The sequence below is a fragment of the Acinonyx jubatus genome, chromosome A1 (assembly GCF_027475565.1).
Source record: "Acinonyx jubatus isolate Ajub_Pintada_27869175 chromosome A1, VMU_Ajub_asm_v1.0, whole genome shotgun sequence".
Lineage (NCBI taxonomy): Eukaryota > Metazoa > Chordata > Mammalia > Carnivora > Felidae > Acinonyx > Acinonyx jubatus.
The window spans coordinates 204,758,299-204,778,154 of NC_069380.1; the positions used below are offsets into that span (position 1 = coordinate 204,758,299).

Consider the following 19,856-nt stretch of genomic DNA (forward strand, 5'->3'; position numbering starts at 1 on the left):
GCTTCTCAGAGGAGATCCATTAGTGTAACATGAGAGGAACTTGGGGCCAGACATCCTGGGTTAGACCCAGTTTCTACCTCTTAGCAGCTCTATAGTTGTTTTTTTTTTTAATGTTTTTATTTATTTTTGAGAGAGAGAGAGAGAGAGAGAGAGAGAGACAGAATGTGAGTGGGGGAGGAGCAGAGAGAGAGAGAGAGAGAAGGAGACCCAGAATCTGAAACAGGCTCCAGGCTCCAAGCTGTCAGCACAGAGCCCGACCTGGGGCTAGAACTTGGGACCAGCGGGATCACGACGTAGGCCGAAGTAAGACGCCCAATCGACTGAGCCACCCAGGCGCCCCAGCAGCTGTATAGTTTAAGAACCCCGTGCCTTGGCTTTTCCTATCAAAATAGTCATAGGGTTACTCTGAGTAACCTACTAATACATGGCCCCCGACTAAGTCTTGAATAAACAGGGCTTTGGGTCCTCTGCTATGTAAGACTTTAACCTGTAAAGAGATTGTCTCCCTGACTGCTTACCAGTCAGGTACCTTTGAGCAAAATTAAGAATGAAATCTCCAGTTTAAATCATTCAGGTAACATTAGTCATACATAGATTTCTGTATATATATGTTTTTAAAGACTATTAAGACTATAAAGACCATTTAAAGACTCATGGAGGGAGAGATGAAGAACTGACCTTGGGGAAAACATGTTGACATTCATGAAGTAAGCAAAGTACAATTTAGGCTGATAGAGCCTCAAAAATGGTATCCTTTAGTTATCTATAAAATAGCATGTATTTCTTTGGGTGGACTTGGTCCTTGAATTTAAAAAGCTCAAATAAATGGATGCTTTAACAACAGAATTAAGCTTTTTTCGGGTGGGAGGAATGTACTAGTCAGTGAATGGTCTTTTTTTTTTAATTTTTTTTTTCTTTTATTTGTTTTTGAGAAAGAGCGTACAAGCAGGGAAGGGGCAGAGAGGGAGGGGGACAGAGGATCTGAAGAAGGCTCTGGGGCTAAAACTCACAAATCCCAAGATCGTGACCTGAGTCGAAGTTGGATGCTCAACCAACTGAGCCACCCAGGCATCACAGTCCATGGGTGGTCTTAACACGATTACAAAACTATGAATGGCTCGGCTGTGCCTCTGGTCTTCAGTCCATGTAGAAGGTTAAACTTTCTCTAGCTCTCTCAGAAGCTGTGTAGAAACTTTGACTCCTGGGACGTGAAAAACCTTTAGAAACATTAGTTCACTTCCGTGTGTTTACAGTGACTCTGAGTTTTTCTGTTTTACCTACCATGATACATAGAGAAGTTTTATAAGAGCACATACCACAACTTCCTTGAGGATAATAAGGCTAAATAGTAGCATAAAAGTATTTACGCTCAATGAATTGCACAATAGACATCCCATAAATTCATTCATCTCCTGATACGTTTAAGTGTTAATGTCAAAAATGCTTGTCTTTTAAAGTATAGTGGTTAGATAGCCCTGGAAGCCATCTCCAGAATCCTAACACATAAAAAATCTATATTTATCAATGGGAATAAGATAAAGTTTATAACGCTATTCCTGACACTGCCTTTGCAACTAAATGGGTTTTTGAAGAACCAGGATTCATTACTGTCCAATTTGAAATGCCAAAATATTTCTGTTTTGCTATGAAACCCTATTTCTGTATGTGTGACACATTTTGATCCCTACCTTTAATACTAGATTTTTATGCCAAAATTCCAATGCAAACTACTTAGGTAGGTAATCATTAAATGTTACTAGATTGCTTTAAAAAAAATCTAGGGGGTGCCTGGGTGGCTCAGTTGGTTAAGCGTCTGACTTTAGCTCAGGTCATGATCTCGCGGTCCATGAGTTCGGGCCCCACGTCGGGCTCTGTGCTGCCCGTTCAGAGCCTGGACCCTGCTTCAGATTATGTATCTCCCCCTCTCTCTGCCCCTCCCCTGCTCATGCTCTGTCTCTCTCTGTCTCAAAAAAAATAAAAGCATTAAAAAAAATTTTTTAAAAATCTAATAAACACCCTCTTTCCATTTTGGAAACTACAAAGGAAACAGTCCTACCCGCTCCTCTTCAGAATTCAGTCTGTTTGTTTATTCAGAAAGAACAAAATGAGTCTGAAGAAATACACTCCTAAATCACTGGTTATAAGCCATTTAGCACAAAGTCTGGATTTGCTGTCTTACGATCTCATTATGCCTCTAAACTCTGCCTACAGGTATCTGTAGCAGGTTATGTTCGTTTGAGACTGCGGGGATCGCCTGGTGTCACTAGCCTTCTGCTGGTGCTGGAGTTGGCTGTCTGCCTTCTTGCCATGTCTAACGAAGTAGAAACGAGCACAACTAATGGTCAGCCTGACCAACAGCCTGCACCAAAAGCACCGTCGAAGAAGGAAAAAAAGAAAGGTATGGAGCAATCCTCTTGAGGCCGCTGAGGGGAGCACGGGTTGGCTACCTCTGAAGAAATGTGAGGCTCGGGGTAAATGAACCAAGAGCTGGCCCTTGCCTCACTTCAACCTCCGCCTCATGTCAGGTTCTCCTCAGCAGGAAGGTTGGACTTTGGCAGAGATTAGTTTGCTCCACTTAGAATAAGACCTGTGTCTGGATGGGGTGATTGCTCCAACTTGGATCTTGCTGGGGAACGTTCATAGCAACTTGTTTGGTTGATAAACACAACTATCATTTATTCTTTGATTATCTTTCAGGAACCTGTTCACCATTTTGCTTTACTGAAGTAGCTGTTTTTCAAAAACCAAGATCTTTATTGTATTAGACCTTGTTCTCTTGACCTGAAGTACCACCAGAAAGTGCCAGAATCCTTAATCATTCGTAGTTTGAGAATGTGCCCTGGTTTGTTTGCCTTTTGCTAGTATACGTTAGCTATGGGAATGAGACTGAACAGTCTTTTCAAGAAAAGCAAAAGAAGTTATAAAGATGAGATAATAATCTTAATAATTTTCAAAGGAATTTACTCACAATTTTCTTCTGCTTTATTGACAGTTCAAAATGTTAACAAATAGAGAAATGGCTTATTTTTCTTTATTTAAAAAAAGGCATTATCCTCCTTACTTCCTTTTAAAGATATTTTTTTTAATTATGATGAAGGATATCCCCAAATCCCACCCCATATATTTCCATAAATTTCCCATAATTCAGTCCATTTTGTACCTTTAAGAGTTTATTTTTTCTCCACCCCAACACCATATACAGTATCACAGAATGTGCTTTTACTCAAAGGAAGTAAGAATAAAGATAGAACATTGCATAGTTGATCAACTGTAATATGACCAGTATTTGTACTACTCAGATTTGGAAATTCTGGAACATATTTGGTCATACCCTGGGGATGATATTTAAAGACATTTATAAATTTTATCCTAGATAAATTTTATCCTTTCCCCCCCCAACTCCTCAGGCTCTGAAAAGACAGATGAGTACCTTTTGGCCAGATTCAAAGGTGATGGTGTAAAATATAAGGCCAAGCTGATTGGCATTGATGATGTGCCCGATGCAAGAGGGGATAAAATGAGCCAAGATTCTATGATGAAACTAAAGGTAAAAGGGGAAAGCATGCTTTGTCTCCATCTTACACAAATATCCAACAAAGGGAATTATATCAGAATTTTGTGTTTACCTATATCTCAATTATTTGAAAGAAAAGCATTTCTAATCACATAATTGATCCCGTGGTACCTCATTTTATGAGGAAACATGACTTTGTTCACATATTTTGTCTGCTGTTCTAAAGACCTGGCTTAATCAAGTATTGCGGGACTCTAGATGCCTTTTCCTTTGGGCAAATCAAGTTTTAGGTCCTGGAAGTATTCGGATAAAATTCAGGTCTCTAGGGGCACCTGGGTGGCTCAGTCACTTAAGCGTCCGACTTCGGCTGAGGTCATGATCTCACAGTTTGTGAGTTTGAGCCCCACATCGGGCTCTGTGCTGACAGCTCAGAGCCCGGAGCCTGCTTCAGATTCTGTGTCTCCCTCTCTCGCTGCCCCTCCCCTGCTCACACTCTGCCTCTCTCTCTCTCAAAAATAAATAAAGATTTAAAAAATTTTTAAATATTCTAAAAATAAATAAAATTCAGGTCTCTATTTGGAAACTATGGCTCTTCAGTATTAGCCTTTTGGTTTTTTTAATTTTCAAATTCTAGTACTGTCACTATGTGAACCTAATAAATAATAATTGTTAAGTAAGACAAGACCTAGAAGGAACATCTTTGAAGGTCTAATTCAGTCTTGTGTTTACCCATGACTATTCTGAAGCCGAGAGAATTAGAAGGATTTATCCAAGTTCACGCAGCTAACTCACGATGTCCTGGCTCAGTGTCTTCTATTTCATTCTGCATCTATTCTGAAAGGTGCCTAATCCTTTCATAGATGGCAAACCAAGCTGAAAATAAAACTATGTTTTAAATGATTTAGTATCCAAAGCATCATAGGGTAGTTTTAACTAGATTTTTCTTGTTTTCCCACTCTCATCAGGGAATGGCGGCAGCTGGTCGGTCTCAGGGACAACACAAACAAAGGATCTGGGTCAACATTTCCCTTTCTGGGATAAAAATAATCGATGAGAAAACTGGGGTAAGAATCCGCTTTCACTGACACCTTTCTGACCACCTTAGTCTCACAAACGATGTGACTTAACTCTCAGTTCTCTGTTTCCCTTTTCAAAATTCTGTGGGGGAAAAGAATAATAATACATGTTACTTTTCTAGAGAAAACAGGCAGAAAATAGGGTAGGAGGTGAGGAGTCAAGACACTTTATTTTGAAATTTATTCTCTGTAATGGATGTGAGCCTCCAGAAACACAGATATAGCATAAACACAGATATGCTATAAATATCACTTCGGCATTTTTTAGACCTCAAGTACACAGAACTAGATTAACCCTACTTCCTTGATACGAGCATTTGGCAACTTGCAGAATGTTCTGGGGATGATTGTTCTAACAATACTTCAGATGATTTTCTGGCCACTCAGAGCCATTGTCAAAAGATCCCATAACGAACTGCTGTTCACCTGAGTTTGACTTTGAGTTGGGAAAGTCAACCCACATAGATGGTTTAGCAATGAAATGTGCCATCTTTGCTTTAGAAATTCTTGGTCTCCTAATACAGTCCTCAATCCTTTCTTGCTATGTGGCATCATATCTTTGGGATGGAGACAATCAAGTATCAATATTCTAGGAAGTGTTTTTCCCACTTCTGTTTTCTCCTCTTTGTTCCTTTTGGAGCCCTTACTAACAAGAATAAATGGAGCTCTAACCTTCAACCAGAGGCAAAAATTTCTTTCTTCGAGTGTTTTGGCTTTTTTATATATGCCCAAATATCTGATGCTTCATCATGCTGCCATATAAATAGATTCTAGTTTGAGCAATAAAACATTTTTTATGTTTATTTTTCAGGTAATAGAGCATGAACACCCAGTAAATAAAATTTCTTTCATTGCCCGTGATGTGACAGACAACCGGGCATTTGGTTATGTGTGTGGAGGAGAAGGCCAGCATCAGTTTTTTGCCATAAAAACAGGACAACAGGTAAGCTCCAAGCCTTGAGATACACCTGGAGGGAGACTGGTCCTCAGTTCATCATAGAGTGTCTGTCACTCAACTAGAGAGCTTGCTAGAGACAGTTAGATGTAGGAGGACTAAACAGTGACTCGGAAGATGACTATCTTTATTGGTCTTAGGAATCATTTTTCATGCTTATTTATTTATTCTGAGAGAGAGAGACAGAGAGAGGCAGAGATAGAGAGAGACGGAGACAGAAAATCCCAAGCAGGTTCCGTGCTGCCAGTGCAGAGCCCAACGTGGGGCTCAAACCCACAAACTGTGAGATCATGACCTGAGCTGAAATCAAGAGTCTGTTGCTGAACCGACTGAGCCACCCAGGTGCCCCAGGAATCATTTTTAAATGTCATTGAGACCCATATTGTGTATGGACAAGGATTGTTAGAATGGACTTTCTCCTAAGGTGAATGTTGATTTTGGAACAATAGCGAATGATTCCCAAAAATCCTGAAGCAGTTGGAAAACTATCATGATCTTTCTTGTTTTGTTTAAATACTTACTAACTCTGCCGGCCTGTATGTATCTGGCAGTGGGGATTGAGGTAGTGGTGATTCCCTCTAAACCGGGGGAGGATAGTAAGGAACTTTAAGAGAAAGGAAGAAACAGTACTAATCAGAACTGATGGGGACAAAGAGAAGAAAATAGTAAGATTAAAATACTCATAAAGATGCTTTTTCTTGCTTTAGGCTGAGCCATTAGTTGTTGATCTTAAAGACCTCTTTCAAGTTATCTATAATGTAAAGAAAAAGGAAGAAGAAAAGAAAAAGGCAAGTATTACCTAATATTGGCTCTGTTACACTTAAGACTATATTCAGGACCGTGTTTGAACATTATGTAAATAAATATATGGCATGTCTGCAGAGTTGACTTCTTTGTGGCTCTTCAAAGTATAGAAAGTATAGAAATGTATTGTCTATTTTTCCAATACAGCAATTGATGGATGTTATAGTTAAATACCTGATTTTCTGTTCCTGACTTTTGTTATCTGTCCCCACAAGCTTCACATTGGTTCTAAGGACTATACAGGTCGACCAAATTTAAGTTCAGAAACTGTATTCAAATCTAGTATTGATATGAAAAGGGCAGGCCAGGAAATGTAGGGCAGAAATAATATGCAAGACTCTCTCTTGCTTGTGCCAGTGAACCCATACGTGTGTGTGTGTGTGTGTGTGTGTGTGTGTGTATAACCATAGATATATATATACTAATTTAACTCCCTTTAACTGTAATTACTAAGATTACTGAATTTGTGTCTTTCTTTTTAGATGGAAGAAGCCAACAAGGCAGTAGAGGTAAAACAGCGTCTTTATGTCTTATGAATTGCACATGTGTGTAAGTCCTTGTTTGCTACCTGTCCAAGCATGCTCCCCCACCAGCTTATGACCATGTGTTCATGATTCCTCTAGCCATAGACGATGTGCAGTTGAATGACCAGTGCCAAAATCGTAACTGTTTAGCAAACCAATACACTAAGAAATTAAATTCTATAAGAAAAGTCACCCTTAAACATTTGCCATCTTTTCAGAACGGGAGTGAGACCCTACTGACCCTTGATGACCAAGCTAACAAACTAAAATTGGTATGTATGTTATTTTTTATGATTCTTATTTGCCTGAACATAGGTTTACTTCCTATAGATGTTGCTTATGCCAAATCTGCATTGAATACGTATGGACGTCCTATTATGACAACTATTTCCCTAAACATTAGTATAACATTTATGTCAAGATACAAAGTAATCTTTTCAGTAGACACATTTGAATCTAATCCAAAGACTTTTTTAAGAGTGTGGATCAGATGGATTTATTTGGGAACATGTCTACACTTCCAGACCTAATTAGCCTAATATCAAATCTGTATTAGTTAAATAAAAATAAAATTGTGACAATGGTTTTCCTAAGTCTTAGTTTAGGAAACAATTACAACAATATACAAAGTACTATTTTTTAGTAGACACATCTGAATCTAATCCAAATACTTTTTCAAGGGTGTTGACCAGATGGATTTGTTTGGGGACATGTCTACACCTCCTGACCTAAATAGTCCAACAGTAAGTGTCTGTTTTTAAATTTGCAATGTAATGGAAATGGCATCTGTAACTCAAATTGGCAATTAACCAGAAATCTCGAGCATCTCGAAACTTGGAAGATGACTGCTGATTTTTCTGCATAATGTATAAATGGCTCCTAGAACCAATTTGCATCTTAAGTTACCATGGGAACATATCAACACTAACTCAGATATATTAATTTTGCTTGGAGATTAGATTTGAGCAATAAGATAGGCAATGCAATCCTTTCTAGTATTATTTAGGATCAGAAAAAGAGCTGAAAAGTAATTCTTGGCAAAAGTCTACCTGAAGGAAGTATTTGCTAGATGATTAATTATAAAGCCACTTGGCTTCTTCAATATTTTTCTATTCTTTCTATTGTGATTTAGCGGCATAAGCTTGGTGTGAAGTAAGACTTAAAACAAATAAGATGTTCAGTTACGTTTAACCAAGGCCTGTTTTTGTTTAAAAACGTTGTTCATTCTGTGCAGGACGCTATAGTGTATCAAATCTTCTTAATATCACCCTATCCGTGACAACTACATGAGAATGGAGCACTATTTTCCTTTAGAGATAAGGAAAGGGTGATGCAGGAAAAACTCACTTGCCCAAGAAAGAGGTCCAGATTCAAGGCCTAAACACAAACCTCACATCTTCCAAAACAGTCCTCAAGTTAAACTACCCATGTAATTTTGGATTACTTCTTACAACTATTATTTTGTTTTGACAGTTTCTTGAGTACCTGAGATTTACAGGGCACAGAAATGAGTGAGATGTACAATGCCAATGAGATCATGGAGTTTACTGTCAAGTGGGGAGCCCAACATTAAAACTAATCACAAAGCCTATTAGTTGATGTTAATCAGAGGGTATTTATCTAGTTTAGAGGTTCATATAATGCCTCAGAGTAAATGAGGTTCTGGACTTGAATGTAAAAGATGATAAGGCAGTAACCAGACAAAAAGAACACCAGTCTAGAATAATGAGAAGAATGACTGTCTAGGAGTCTGTTACATCAGGGAATTACCAAGCAAGTCTACATGACCAAAAAGGTCATAGGAATTAAAGCAGCAGCAGATCAAGGACTGGGTAAGTCTCACTTGCCAGAATATCTCCGGGAATGCCAGCCCCGAACTTTCACATAAAATGGCCAGGCCCACTGAGATGAAAGCAGCCGGGGCTGCATGGTCTCTCTTCTGTCCCCAACCCTGTGACATTCACAGTGCAAACCAGCATTTTAATGAAGACGTACAAAGCCTCCAATAGAGAAGAATCCTGTTTAATGTTCTTTTCAGCAGTGAGTTCTAATTCACTTGTCTGTGGAGACTTTATTCTTCACAAACTTTTTGAAATACAAGATTAGATGATCCTGAAATGTCCATCATAGCTCTGAGGTCCTTTTTATTCCTACACAACTTCGCCCCATCCTCTATTGTAGCCCCTTCCCAAAGTAAATTGATATCTGAATGATCTACTTTCCAAGTGTAACAGACATTCAAACAAGTACATTGACAGAGATCTAAGCACTCAGGCTATGAAGTAGAATTCCAGTGGGATAGGCAAGGAAGCAATGACTATTTAATCTGCTTCAGTAGACTTCTAGAAAGTTCTGAAAAAGGAAATGAAAAACAACATGATTAATCCTGAGTTTTATTTATATTAGACTTAATGCCTTCAAAGAGTTTTTGGTTTAAAGAAATAACATGGAAGATTTAGATAAACTAACGATAAATTAAAGTGATAAATATCATGAAAGCAGATGATATCTGATTAAGAAAGAGCATGCTAACAGAACTAATTATGTGCTGATTGGATTTTGCCAACATGGTCTTACATATTGACTCCATATTCCTAGGTCACAAAATAGATTTATCTCCATTTGATAAAACCAGAATGTTTAAAAATGTTCATAATCTTACAACAGTTTCTCTGGAAGAGATGAAGAGAAGAAATCTAAATTACCTGGACTTTATTAGTGGTTCCCTGACGCATTTGCTCCACCCCCAACATTTTATACAGGATAGTTTTATGCATTGCAAATGAGACTCATGTTGCAAACTAAGTGGCATCCCTTAGAACATGTTTTTATTGGCAATTAACTTAACGATATTCTTCCATACTGCCACTTAAAAGAAAAAGAAGAAAAAACAAAATGACATGCTCTCAAACTTCAAAAATAACCATTCAAAACAGTTATTATGAGAAGAGCATAAGGTAGGACCCACCCCGAAGGAGGTTAAGTTTAGTACAGGGATGGAATCAGGGCACAAAGCACAGTGTCTTGCATACATAAGATGCCATGGGTGGGCACAGGTGATGATGAAATAGATCAATGAAAAAGGTTTTGTAAAGAATCTGAACTTGAATTGGGTCTTTGAAGTGTGTAGGAAAATAGAGAGTAGTTAAGCTAAAAGTAAACTGGGTCCTATTGTAGGTCATTTTGAAAGGCTAGCTAATGAAGTTATTTTAACATAGGGGATAGAAAGAAGCCACTGAAAGCTTTGGGCAGAGAAGTCCAGGATTAGGCAGACTGGAATGGTTGGGAGAGATTAGCTACTTGGAGAAAGCTAGGCTGTGGAACTCAGTATAGAAGACATTGCCTTTGTACAGAGACCTTTTTGATTTCCTGAGTTCTCCTCTTACTGAAACCCCGTAAGAGCAGGGATTGATTGCATTTCACGTTCATGTTACCAGTGCTTATTTCTCAGGTGCTCAGATGATGACCCCGTGGTTGCAATGTTGACAATGCAACAAAGAACTAATGAGGTTCTGACCTAGGAGGTGGATGAGGAGTCTTACATCATTCCACTGTGGCCTATGAACTAGACTCTTAATCCTGGGTTAACAACAAACCCAACCTGAGGAGAGCCTTATACATTTTACTTATAGGGTGACTATTCAGAAGTCTAACATTGTGGCTCCTGTTTGGTGTCCTAAGAACTTCTTCAGAAGTATTTGAAAAGGAGAACCCTACCAGCTGTGAACACCCAACTGTTCTAACCCAGAGGTGGCTCATCATAAATGAATAAATATTGAAATCACAAACTTTTGCAATATGTTTTGTCCTCTCTTGATTGTTACAGATCCCTACATTAAGAGATCTTCCAATCCATTTCTTTGATTTAAAAAAAATTTTTTTTAATTACAAGCTCTTTCTTCTGACAAATTCTTATGGTTATGGAGAAAAACTGGCTTTGAAAAATAGTGTTTTTATACCTAACAGTAAAGGAAGCCAAAAAATAGATTACCAATTAGGCCTGATTGAGGACCTAGACTTTCTAAAAATATGTTCTTTTAAAGCCAAGGAGGCCTATTTTTATTTACTAATTTGAGAATTTCATATTCCCTTTAAGTTGTTTTTGTCCCAGTGATCAAAAATATCCAGCATCGGGGTGATGCTGGACCTCTAACTTCCATCTCATCTAGGCATTGTTTATTGTTTATATTCTTCCGCAGCTAGCATAGATGAGTAGTTAATGGATCAAAGTTGGTCAGAGGAAGGTGTGTCAGTTTGACAGTCCTATCCCAGGGTGAACCTTAATTAGTTCTGTCACTGACCTGAATAAAGACATGTCAGATTTTTCAAACTCGCTGATTTTATGTTAAAAAGCATATCTTATCTAACAATTGGGAACACGAGTAACTAATATACCAGAAAAATGATAGAGAGGGAATATAATTTGTAGAGTTAGGTATTTGGTATGTTTTTCAAATTAACTCTAAGCCCAAATCTCCATCCTATACATGAAGTAAAGATTAGATTGTACATAAATTAAAGATTAGTTGAATTTATTCACCAAATAGATGAGATTACTGTCACAACCTGGGCAACTCTAGGCTGTATTAAAAAAAAATGCACAAATGCGAGAGGTTAATGTGATATGTTGTTATATATCAGTAGTTGAGTAACACTTTCTTCTTTCGAGAAGGACACAGACAAAAGGATGTGTCCAGAGATTGGGATGATGAGAATGAGAGATCCAGCTTGACTAGCCCCTTCAAAAGGATCCTTACATATTTAAAGAGGCATACCTGCCATACCGTGTGATGTGATGGGAAAATCTGTTTTTGCCCCCTAGAGGAAAGACCAATTATAGGGAAATGTATTTGACCTTAAATTTTATTACAACCGAAACTATAAAATATTAGGCAATGAATTTGGTCATTTAGAGAGACACTGTTACATGACTCTAGGGGTAGACACATGGGACGGGATGGGACCGTGCATCAGGTGGGGAAGCAGAGTTAGGTGTCAGAGGTCTTGTCTTACTTTCAAGCTCAATGTACTCAGATAATTGCTTAGAGTGACTTGTAATCGGTTCCCTTTAAGACTTGCAAAGGCAGGAATTGGAACAATGCTGATCATGAACTCAGCCAGTCTGTAAGGGTAAGAGACACATGACTAGAGCAAACAACAATATAATTTCACTTAATGAAGGGCCAGCAAAATTGAGACCTAAGTAAAAAGTCAAGGGGCAGGGAGGGCCAGGGAGGACCTTTTCACCACTAGTAAAGAATGCACTCAGGGAGGTGATGGGAGGAGAAAATGGTCAATCTGTCTGTCAAGACAAAACTTTAATGGGAATTTTGATAGTCCTGATCATCTTAGGTAGCTTTCTCATTTGAAGTCAGACATGGACTAACACTTTCTTTTCTCTTTTTTTTTTTTCTTCCCAAATGTGATAGGAAAGCAAAGATATCCTGTTAGTGGATCTAAACTCTGAAATCGACACCAATCAGAATTCTTTAAGAGAAAATCCATTCTTAACAAATGGCATTACCTCCTGCTCTCTTCCTCGACCAAAGCCTCAGGCAGCTTTCTTGCCTGAAAATGCCTTTTCTGCCAATCTCAACTTCTTTCCCACCCCTAATCCTGATCCTTTCCGTGACGATCCTTTTGCACAGCCAGACCAATCGACACCCTCTTCGTTCGATTCTCTCAAATCTTCAGATCAGAAGAAAGAGAATTTGAGTAGTTTGTCTCCTCCACTGAATAACGGGCCCCTGAATGGGGATGTTGATTACTTTGGTCAGCAGTTTGACCAAATCTCTAACCGGACTGGCAAACAGGAAGCTCAGGCAGGCCCGTGGCCCTTTTCAAGTACGCAAACACAGCCAGCAGTGAGAACTCAAAATGGGGTATCTGAAAGAGAACAGAACGGCTTCCATGTCAAATCCTCCCCGAACCCTTTTGTGGGAAGCCCTCCCAAAGGACTGTCCGTACCGAATGGCGTAAAGCAGGACTTGGAAAGCTCTGTCCAGTCCTCACCACATGACTCCATAGCCATTATCCCACCTCCACAAAGTACCAAACCAGGACGAGGCAGAAGGACTGCTAAGGTGAATTGTCTTCTCCACATATCCATTGGCAGAATGCATGTTCGGTACCAAAGGGTGGTGTGATGCAATCTCTCTTTCCTGCTGCTATTGTAGTTTCCTGTGTGGCTGTAAAATAGACGGTGGGATAAGGCACATCTTTCTCCAGGAATACCTTCCTCCAGTCGCCACCCTTTCTGAGCTCGCTCACCAGTGTTTTCACGCCCTGCTTGCTGTTTGCATGTCTTGTCACTTATTATTAACTAAACACAAGTTTTTCCATTTTTAATGCTGCTATGCTTCTGTACCTCTGGTAAGTTTGATCGTCATGTTCTGGAAGGGGAGGGCAAGGGTTCTTGTGATTCCTTGTGTACCTTCCCCACACTAACACCCCCCCCCCCACCCCTCATGTTGCATTAATATCCAAGGTGGTGGTGGAAAATTCTGGAGTTTGCCTCCTCTATTCAATGCTGACTGAATAATCCATTGTTTTAAGAGCGATTTATATATTTACTATGATCACTTCATTCAAAAGCAATTTAAAATGTGGTTTCTGTAAGGATCTTTTTAAAAATCTCACTAGAATGTGCAGGCTGGCCTCATAGTTGAACTGCAGTATCATCTTTATGCAGACTTATTTTAATCCAGTGGAATAATCAAAAAAATGTAGGTTACTTATTTATTTATAGTTGTCCTTTCCTTCCCAGCTTTAAGCTTTTAGCTGACAAGGAGACCAGACAGACATAAATGTGTAAATGAGTAAAATAGATTTCACCTTGGCAGTCCTCTTTACATCAGTTACCAAGACCCAATATTCTGTCCACTGCAGGGATCTGTCTTTTTCGGGGGGCGGGGGGGGGGGGAGGAGGGGGAGGGGTTGGATTTTTGTAGTTTATCAGTAAGAGGAAAAGCTTTTCTTTGTGTGGTTCCCAAATTTGAGGTAACAGAATAAGAGACGGAATAAATTACTGTTACTGAGTAACTCTCGTATCTCCCTCTCGCCCTATCAGTCTCCAGCAAAAGACTTGCTTGCATCAGACATCTTTACCCCTCCTGTCTCCGAACCTCCCGGCCAGACATCACCTACAGGACAATCTGCGACCCTACAGACCAACCCTCTGGATCTCTTCAAAACAAATGCTTCTACCCCAGTGGGACCCCTTGCAGGTCTAGGTAGGTGCCAAAGATCGAGTTAGATTTGCTGTTGCTTTCACTCATAACATTATAAGGCAAAGGAGGAAGGTACTTCAGATCTATTGAGGTGCCAGGGACATAAGAGCTGAGCATCCTGGGGAGACTTTCTCCCACTTTTACTTTTGTACACCCCGCCCTCATTTGGTACTCTTGACTTGTAACTGAAGTTCGGCTCCTGGAGTTGGCATGTGAGAAGAAATCCATGATCAATATTGCACTTACCTGAGCCAAGTGGCAATGGATTACAGAAGACAACTGTAAGGGATTCTGGAGCTCAGACCAGCTTCACTGGAGAAACGGGGTGGAGTTGGGAGAGTCTTATCTGTGATCTGCATTGGAAAAACTGGTGATCAGTTTACTAGATCAAAGCCCTATCTCCTATTAAGTTGATATGCTTCTTGGATAGGATATCGTATCCTATCCTTCCCCTGAGAGGGATAGAAGTTAAGTCCAATGCAAGTGTAAGTCATAGAATGAAAGTCTTAAGTTCTCAGCCCAGCTCTGTTCTGGACATACAGTGTGTATGAGACAGGCATATATTCTGAGCAGTCTCTGAATACTTCAGCCTCAGCTGTTCCTTGTCCATATTTTGGCCCACTGAGTGTCTTAGTAGAGTTGGAAGACAAGTGCCAGAAACCTGAAGTTGAGGAGAACACAGGGATAAGGGAAGAGATGGGATGTTATCAGATACCCAGGATGTGCTGGGGCTCATTCATAAATGTGTCTTCAGCTCACGTGAGCCACTGAGCCACTCGGAAGCAAGACACTGGGGAAGGCCACTTGGCTGAGGACTGGCGCTGCTGTTCTTTGCCCACAGCCTCCAGTTCTTTTCTGCCTCCGTGGTACAGTCTTCAGAAACCCTGACAATAGTCCTTGCTGTCCTGCTGGGAATTCTCTTTGATTTTCTGCTTCTTGGAACCTCCATAAGCTCCAAACAGACTCTCTGTCTTGGGAGGGGTTTGGGGAACTATGGATGGAGAGGGACTCTCTTCCCCATTTTGTAATATTTGACCAGGGCTCTTGGTTTTCTCTGCCTCCTACAGAGTCAGTTATCAGGACCCTTTGTTTATTTGTTTGTTTGCTTGTTTCCCCTGCTGCTTTCCTGCAAAGGAAAATATTTCCATTTTGTCATATTAAATCTGTTTAATCATATCTGGAGTATGGTGACAAGAGTGGGGTGTTACCCAACTGCTGAGTGGCTGAAATCAATGTGAGTGTGAGAAACCAACTTATTTCAGGTCTCTGATTGCATTTACACCATCAAGACTCTCTCTAAAAACTTCATGTGTCTTGGGGGCTTCCCCTTTTTTGCGTCGCTCCTTTCCCTGTCCCCCAAGTGGAGCTGGAGGGTGCTTTTCCTTGTAGAAAGGTTGAGAGCTTGCGCGCACTGCCTGCGACTAGATCACATCACAGAGCTTTGCAGTCTAATATCAGTGCCCTGAAGAATTTTTACAGCCAATATTTAACAAGTCAGCTCGAAAATACAGCTGGACCCTATAACTGTTAATTTATTCAGACGAAGTGAAGCTTTTTGGCTAGGTGCCCCTGTTGAGGCCTTGGGGTATACAACTGCAGAATACTGATGATTCTTCCAAGTTTGGACATGGGACTCAAACTGAGCTCTACAGTATAGCCCCTGTCCACTAGCAGGGATCCTCAGCCAAACCATGGAAGGTTGTAGGTCTGGCTTCCGCTAGACCCAGCTGGGGGACTGTCTCTTCTGGAGAACTGGGGGTGGGGAGAGGGTAATGTAGAAAGCTGAGCCTTCAGATTTGGCTAGCTACCCTGTGTTTTAATCTAGCACCAGAAGGTAATAAAATTAACTTCTTATACTCACACTCTCTTTTTCCTTACCTCTTGCCTCTACTTTCTCCAGCAGAGCCTTGAGTATCTTGGAAACACAGTGCATGGGATCTCCTAGATGGGAATGAAGGCTGACATTTGCATATACTGGGAAAGCCTTTAATTCCTGGCAAATACAATATTTGTCTCTTTAACCACCACCACTCCCACTAATAGCATCTATGACTAAAGCCATACATTTTACTAAAGGCAAAAGTCATCCAGACATGCAAGATGATAAAATTCTACCCACTTTGCACATTCAGTTGACGTAAATTATTAATGAGCGACTCTGGCTTTGGTTAATAAAATTTAAATAAATTTGCCTTAAAATGCTAGCAATAACTTCACTCAAACCCAACCCACTTTTAGAACCCCATATTATGGAATGTAAAAGGACTTTTCCCTTGATTAGTTGTGAAAAAAATACATATGTTCTTTAGTGTACATGAAGTCTGATTTCTGTAGCCACAAAATGAGTATTTGAATTAATTTCCACTAAAAAAAGTAGTCCTGTCCCTCGATGCCAAGGAGGCAGAACAGGAAAATAGGATGATGGATTTGGAGCTGGTATTCCTGGGTTACCAGGATATTGTTACAGACTGTGAGCTTCCCAATTTTAATAATGAATATTCTTGTACCCAGTTCCCTAACCTCAAAAAATAAGCATGTTAATTTAGTTAGATGGCCTTTTCTGAAACCTACCACTGTCCATGAGCACATCACACAACGTCATGGCCAGATGACTAGCACACATGATGATACAGTTGAGTCAAATAACATGAATCTCCAATACTAAGAAAATTCAAGATAGAATATCTTGCTTGCTACATCAGCCCCTGAACATCATTTTTAAAATATTTCTCACTCTGGAAACAAAAACATTCCTAACCCAAGTTAGGAGTTTGGAGGCCCTTTCTTAGTTTAGTCAGAAAACTTTCATAACTAAAGAATACTCTACTCCAAAGCTCAAAGCAAGTAGATTTTGAGGGCAGTGCACCATTCGTGTACAGGTATGAGGCTGAATTTAGATTTTTTGTTTATGGTGGCAGTTCTCAAGTAGAGGGAAAAGATATTGAAGAGACCTGTATTTTAATAATTTCACCAGTTCTTAATCCACATGGCAAAGACACTAGAGAAGGAGTCATTCCCCCCCACAAAGATTAGATGCCTAGACACAGGCAATTAGTTACCTCAGAAGGTATAGTTTTTTGTCTTGGGGGGGGATATTTTTGTTTGGTTTGGTTTGGTTTGGTTTGGTTTGGTTTTGCTTCATGTTGTCTTCTCTCCCTCCCTCATTCTTTGAAGTATTCTGTTCTGACTTCTGGCAAGGTTTAGTGAGTGACACATGGCAGGAAGCACTTTTATTTGAAACAGCTCTCCCAGGATAACCAGCCTTTCCTCCACATTTATATATATAAAAGTCTTAAACTATCTTGGCATCAACCAGATTTTATCATCCTTTTATATGGCTGTGTCAACCTTGGCAGCATTTAAAAGCAAGGAAACTGAAATGGTTTCTTCAGGATGCAAGCATGTTGAGGCCTAATATACATGCATGATAGCTGGTTTCCATAAGACTCCAGACATGAGCCAACTGCCAAATGAAAAGATCAAGTCAATGACTCAGAGTACCCAATGGATTATCTTAATTAACTAGTTCATAATCAGCATGGTTTGTTTATATAAATGTATTCACTCAACAAATACATTCATGCTATTGACAGGCTGTGTCCTAGCTGTTTGAAATGTATCAGTATGATAAGCACTCATTTTTTCATGACTAGGTCCTTATGGATTGTATTCTTCTTATAATGAGAAAAGTTTAAAAAGCTGTGGTAGAAATAAAGGGCTTCAAAATGCAACCAACGTTTGAATGCCAGCTATCTTGCATTAGCTACTTAATCTTTAGAGTAATCTAATCTCTTGGGGCCTTTATTTCCATGTCAGCTTTAAGGCTTAAGGAAGGTGTTTACCATGTAGATGCCCTGTAAATGCCCCCCAGAGAGTTGTGCTTTCTGAAACTCAAGAATTGTCTTCAAGCTTGTGTCCTAATAAGTCCTTTCTCTTGCTTTCTTCAGGTGGTATACCAGTTAGCCCCCCTCAGGCAGGACCATGGAACCCATCATCTTTAGTCTTCAATCAGTCCGCGTCAGTGGTCCCGGGAGCCATGATGAGTGGTCAGCCTTCAGGATTCAGTCAGCCAGTTGTTTTTACCACAAGCCCAGGTGTTCCAAGTTGGAAGCAGCCGTCATCCTTTGCAGCTTCAACTTCCCCTCCAGGCCCTGTTGTTTGGGGCCCGTCAGCCTCTGTGGCACCCAATACTTGGTCATCAACAAGCCCTTTGGGGAACCCTTTCCAGAGCAATATTTTTCCAACTTCTGCTATGTCTTCCCAGCCCCCTCCTATGCTCTCCTCTCTCCTGGTCACTCCTCCTCAACCACCTCCCAGAACTGGCCCTCCAAAGGACATCTCCAGTGATGCCTTCACTGCCTTGGACCCACTTGGGGATAAAGAAGTGAAAGAAGTGAAAGAAATGTTCAAGGACTTTCAACTTCGGCAGCCACCTGCTGTGCCTGCAAGGAAGGGAGAGCAGACTTCCTCTGGGACTTCAAGTGCCTTCTCCAGTTATTTCAACAGCAAAGTTGGCATTCCTCAGGAGAATGCAGACCATGATGACTTTGATGCTAATCAACTGTTGAAAAAGATCAATGGTAAGCTACCCACTGCTCTGCCTACTGTACCAACAAGTATTTCCACTGTCATATGGGTCCGCAGAGTCCCTTAGAAGAAACTTCCTCCACCCACCAAGAGCCTTAGTCTCGGTTTCTTTGGTAATCAGTGGTTATGGAGACAACCTGACCAGTTAGTTACTTATGGAACGAACGGTTTACCTTGGCTCTTTCTAAGGGCTGGCCCAATGCTGCCCTCTTGTGACAATCCCTAAAAGGGCTGCCAAGAACTATTGAAATTCAGTGGGTTGTGGTACCTGGAAGGCTATAAAACAGAGCCTCAGCCATACTACACGGCCTTAAGTGAGGGAATTCTGAATCTCTTCCACTTCAGGTCAATACGCACAGCCTCCTCTTGTGATGAATTTGCCTGTAATAATCACTGGGAGTCCTAGTATTTGGTGGTGATTTTTGTTCCATGATGTAAATTTCAAAAGTATGGAACTTTAATTTCTGAGATAAGCCTGACTGGGGGACTTTTGCCTATATTTGGGGAGAGATTTTCTACTGACTACTTGGCATTTTTTCCCTTCTAGAACCACCAAAGCCAGTTCCCAGACAGGGTTCCCTGCCAGTTACCAAATCTGCTGACATTGCATTTGAGAACCCTTTCTCTAAAGATTCTTTCAGTTCATCACAAGCCTCTGTAAGTATCAATTACTAGAAGCTGTTGCTCCAAAGTATGTGCCACCTAGAGCTACTGTGTCGTGAATTAACCTTGTTTGAATAATAACTCTTTGATGGTAAAGGATATTTAAATAAGCTTTGCCATTGAGAACCATCACAGTGAAAACCTCGACTCAAACTGGGGAGAGATTATGTTTCCAGGGGCTACTATCCTGAGCTTGAGAAATGAGCATTATATAGAAAATGTCTTTTGTATCTCACTTAGCCTAGCTCATAAAAGCACTGTGGGAGAAAATTGAGCAAAATAATACTATCTTTAAAAATCTTTCAAAGATTTAAGTTCCTGATTTCCCACCCACAGTCTTTATCTCATAACAACAGTACCTTTCATTTGGGAGAGGCAGACATAATTCATCTGAACTTTAACACCAGTATAAATAATAAATATGCGTCACCAGTTACGATCAGGCAAACACAAATCATTGTAGACCAATATAATATCTCATTTTTCTGGGACCCAAGTGATTTT

General features: G+C 40.1%; 1 protein-coding gene across 8 annotated transcripts in view; it reads left to right on the top strand.

Annotated features, from left to right (window-relative positions):
• The window catches only part of DAB2 (DAB adaptor protein 2), a 68,786-nt gene that overhangs the window by 45,337 nt on the left and 3,593 nt on the right, over positions 1 to 19,856 (top strand). For 4 of the 8 annotated variants that reach the window (XM_053201259.1, XM_015067594.3, XM_027075778.2 and 1 more), the window contains exons 2-13: positions 2,212 to 2,398; positions 3,408 to 3,547; positions 4,480 to 4,578; positions 5,402 to 5,533; positions 6,253 to 6,333; positions 6,832 to 6,858; positions 7,092 to 7,145; positions 7,554 to 7,616; positions 12,303 to 12,956; positions 13,943 to 14,105; positions 18,050 to 18,682; positions 19,237 to 19,346. In XM_053201259.1, the coding sequence (XP_053057234.1) occupies positions 2,308 to 2,398; positions 3,408 to 3,547; positions 4,480 to 4,578; positions 5,402 to 5,533; positions 6,253 to 6,333; positions 6,832 to 6,858; positions 7,092 to 7,145; positions 7,554 to 7,616; positions 12,303 to 12,956; positions 13,943 to 14,105; positions 18,050 to 18,682; positions 19,237 to 19,346 (2,247 nt within the window). In that variant the 5' untranslated portion in view covers positions 2,212 to 2,307. The remainder of the gene's footprint in view (positions 1 to 2,211; positions 2,399 to 3,407; positions 3,548 to 4,479; positions 4,579 to 5,401; positions 5,534 to 6,252; positions 6,334 to 6,831; positions 6,859 to 7,091; positions 7,146 to 7,553; positions 7,617 to 12,302; positions 12,957 to 13,942; positions 14,106 to 18,049; positions 18,683 to 19,236; positions 19,347 to 19,856) is intronic. The other 4 variants (XM_053201268.1, XM_053201267.1, XM_027075779.2 and 1 more) reach the window with 3 other exon arrangements.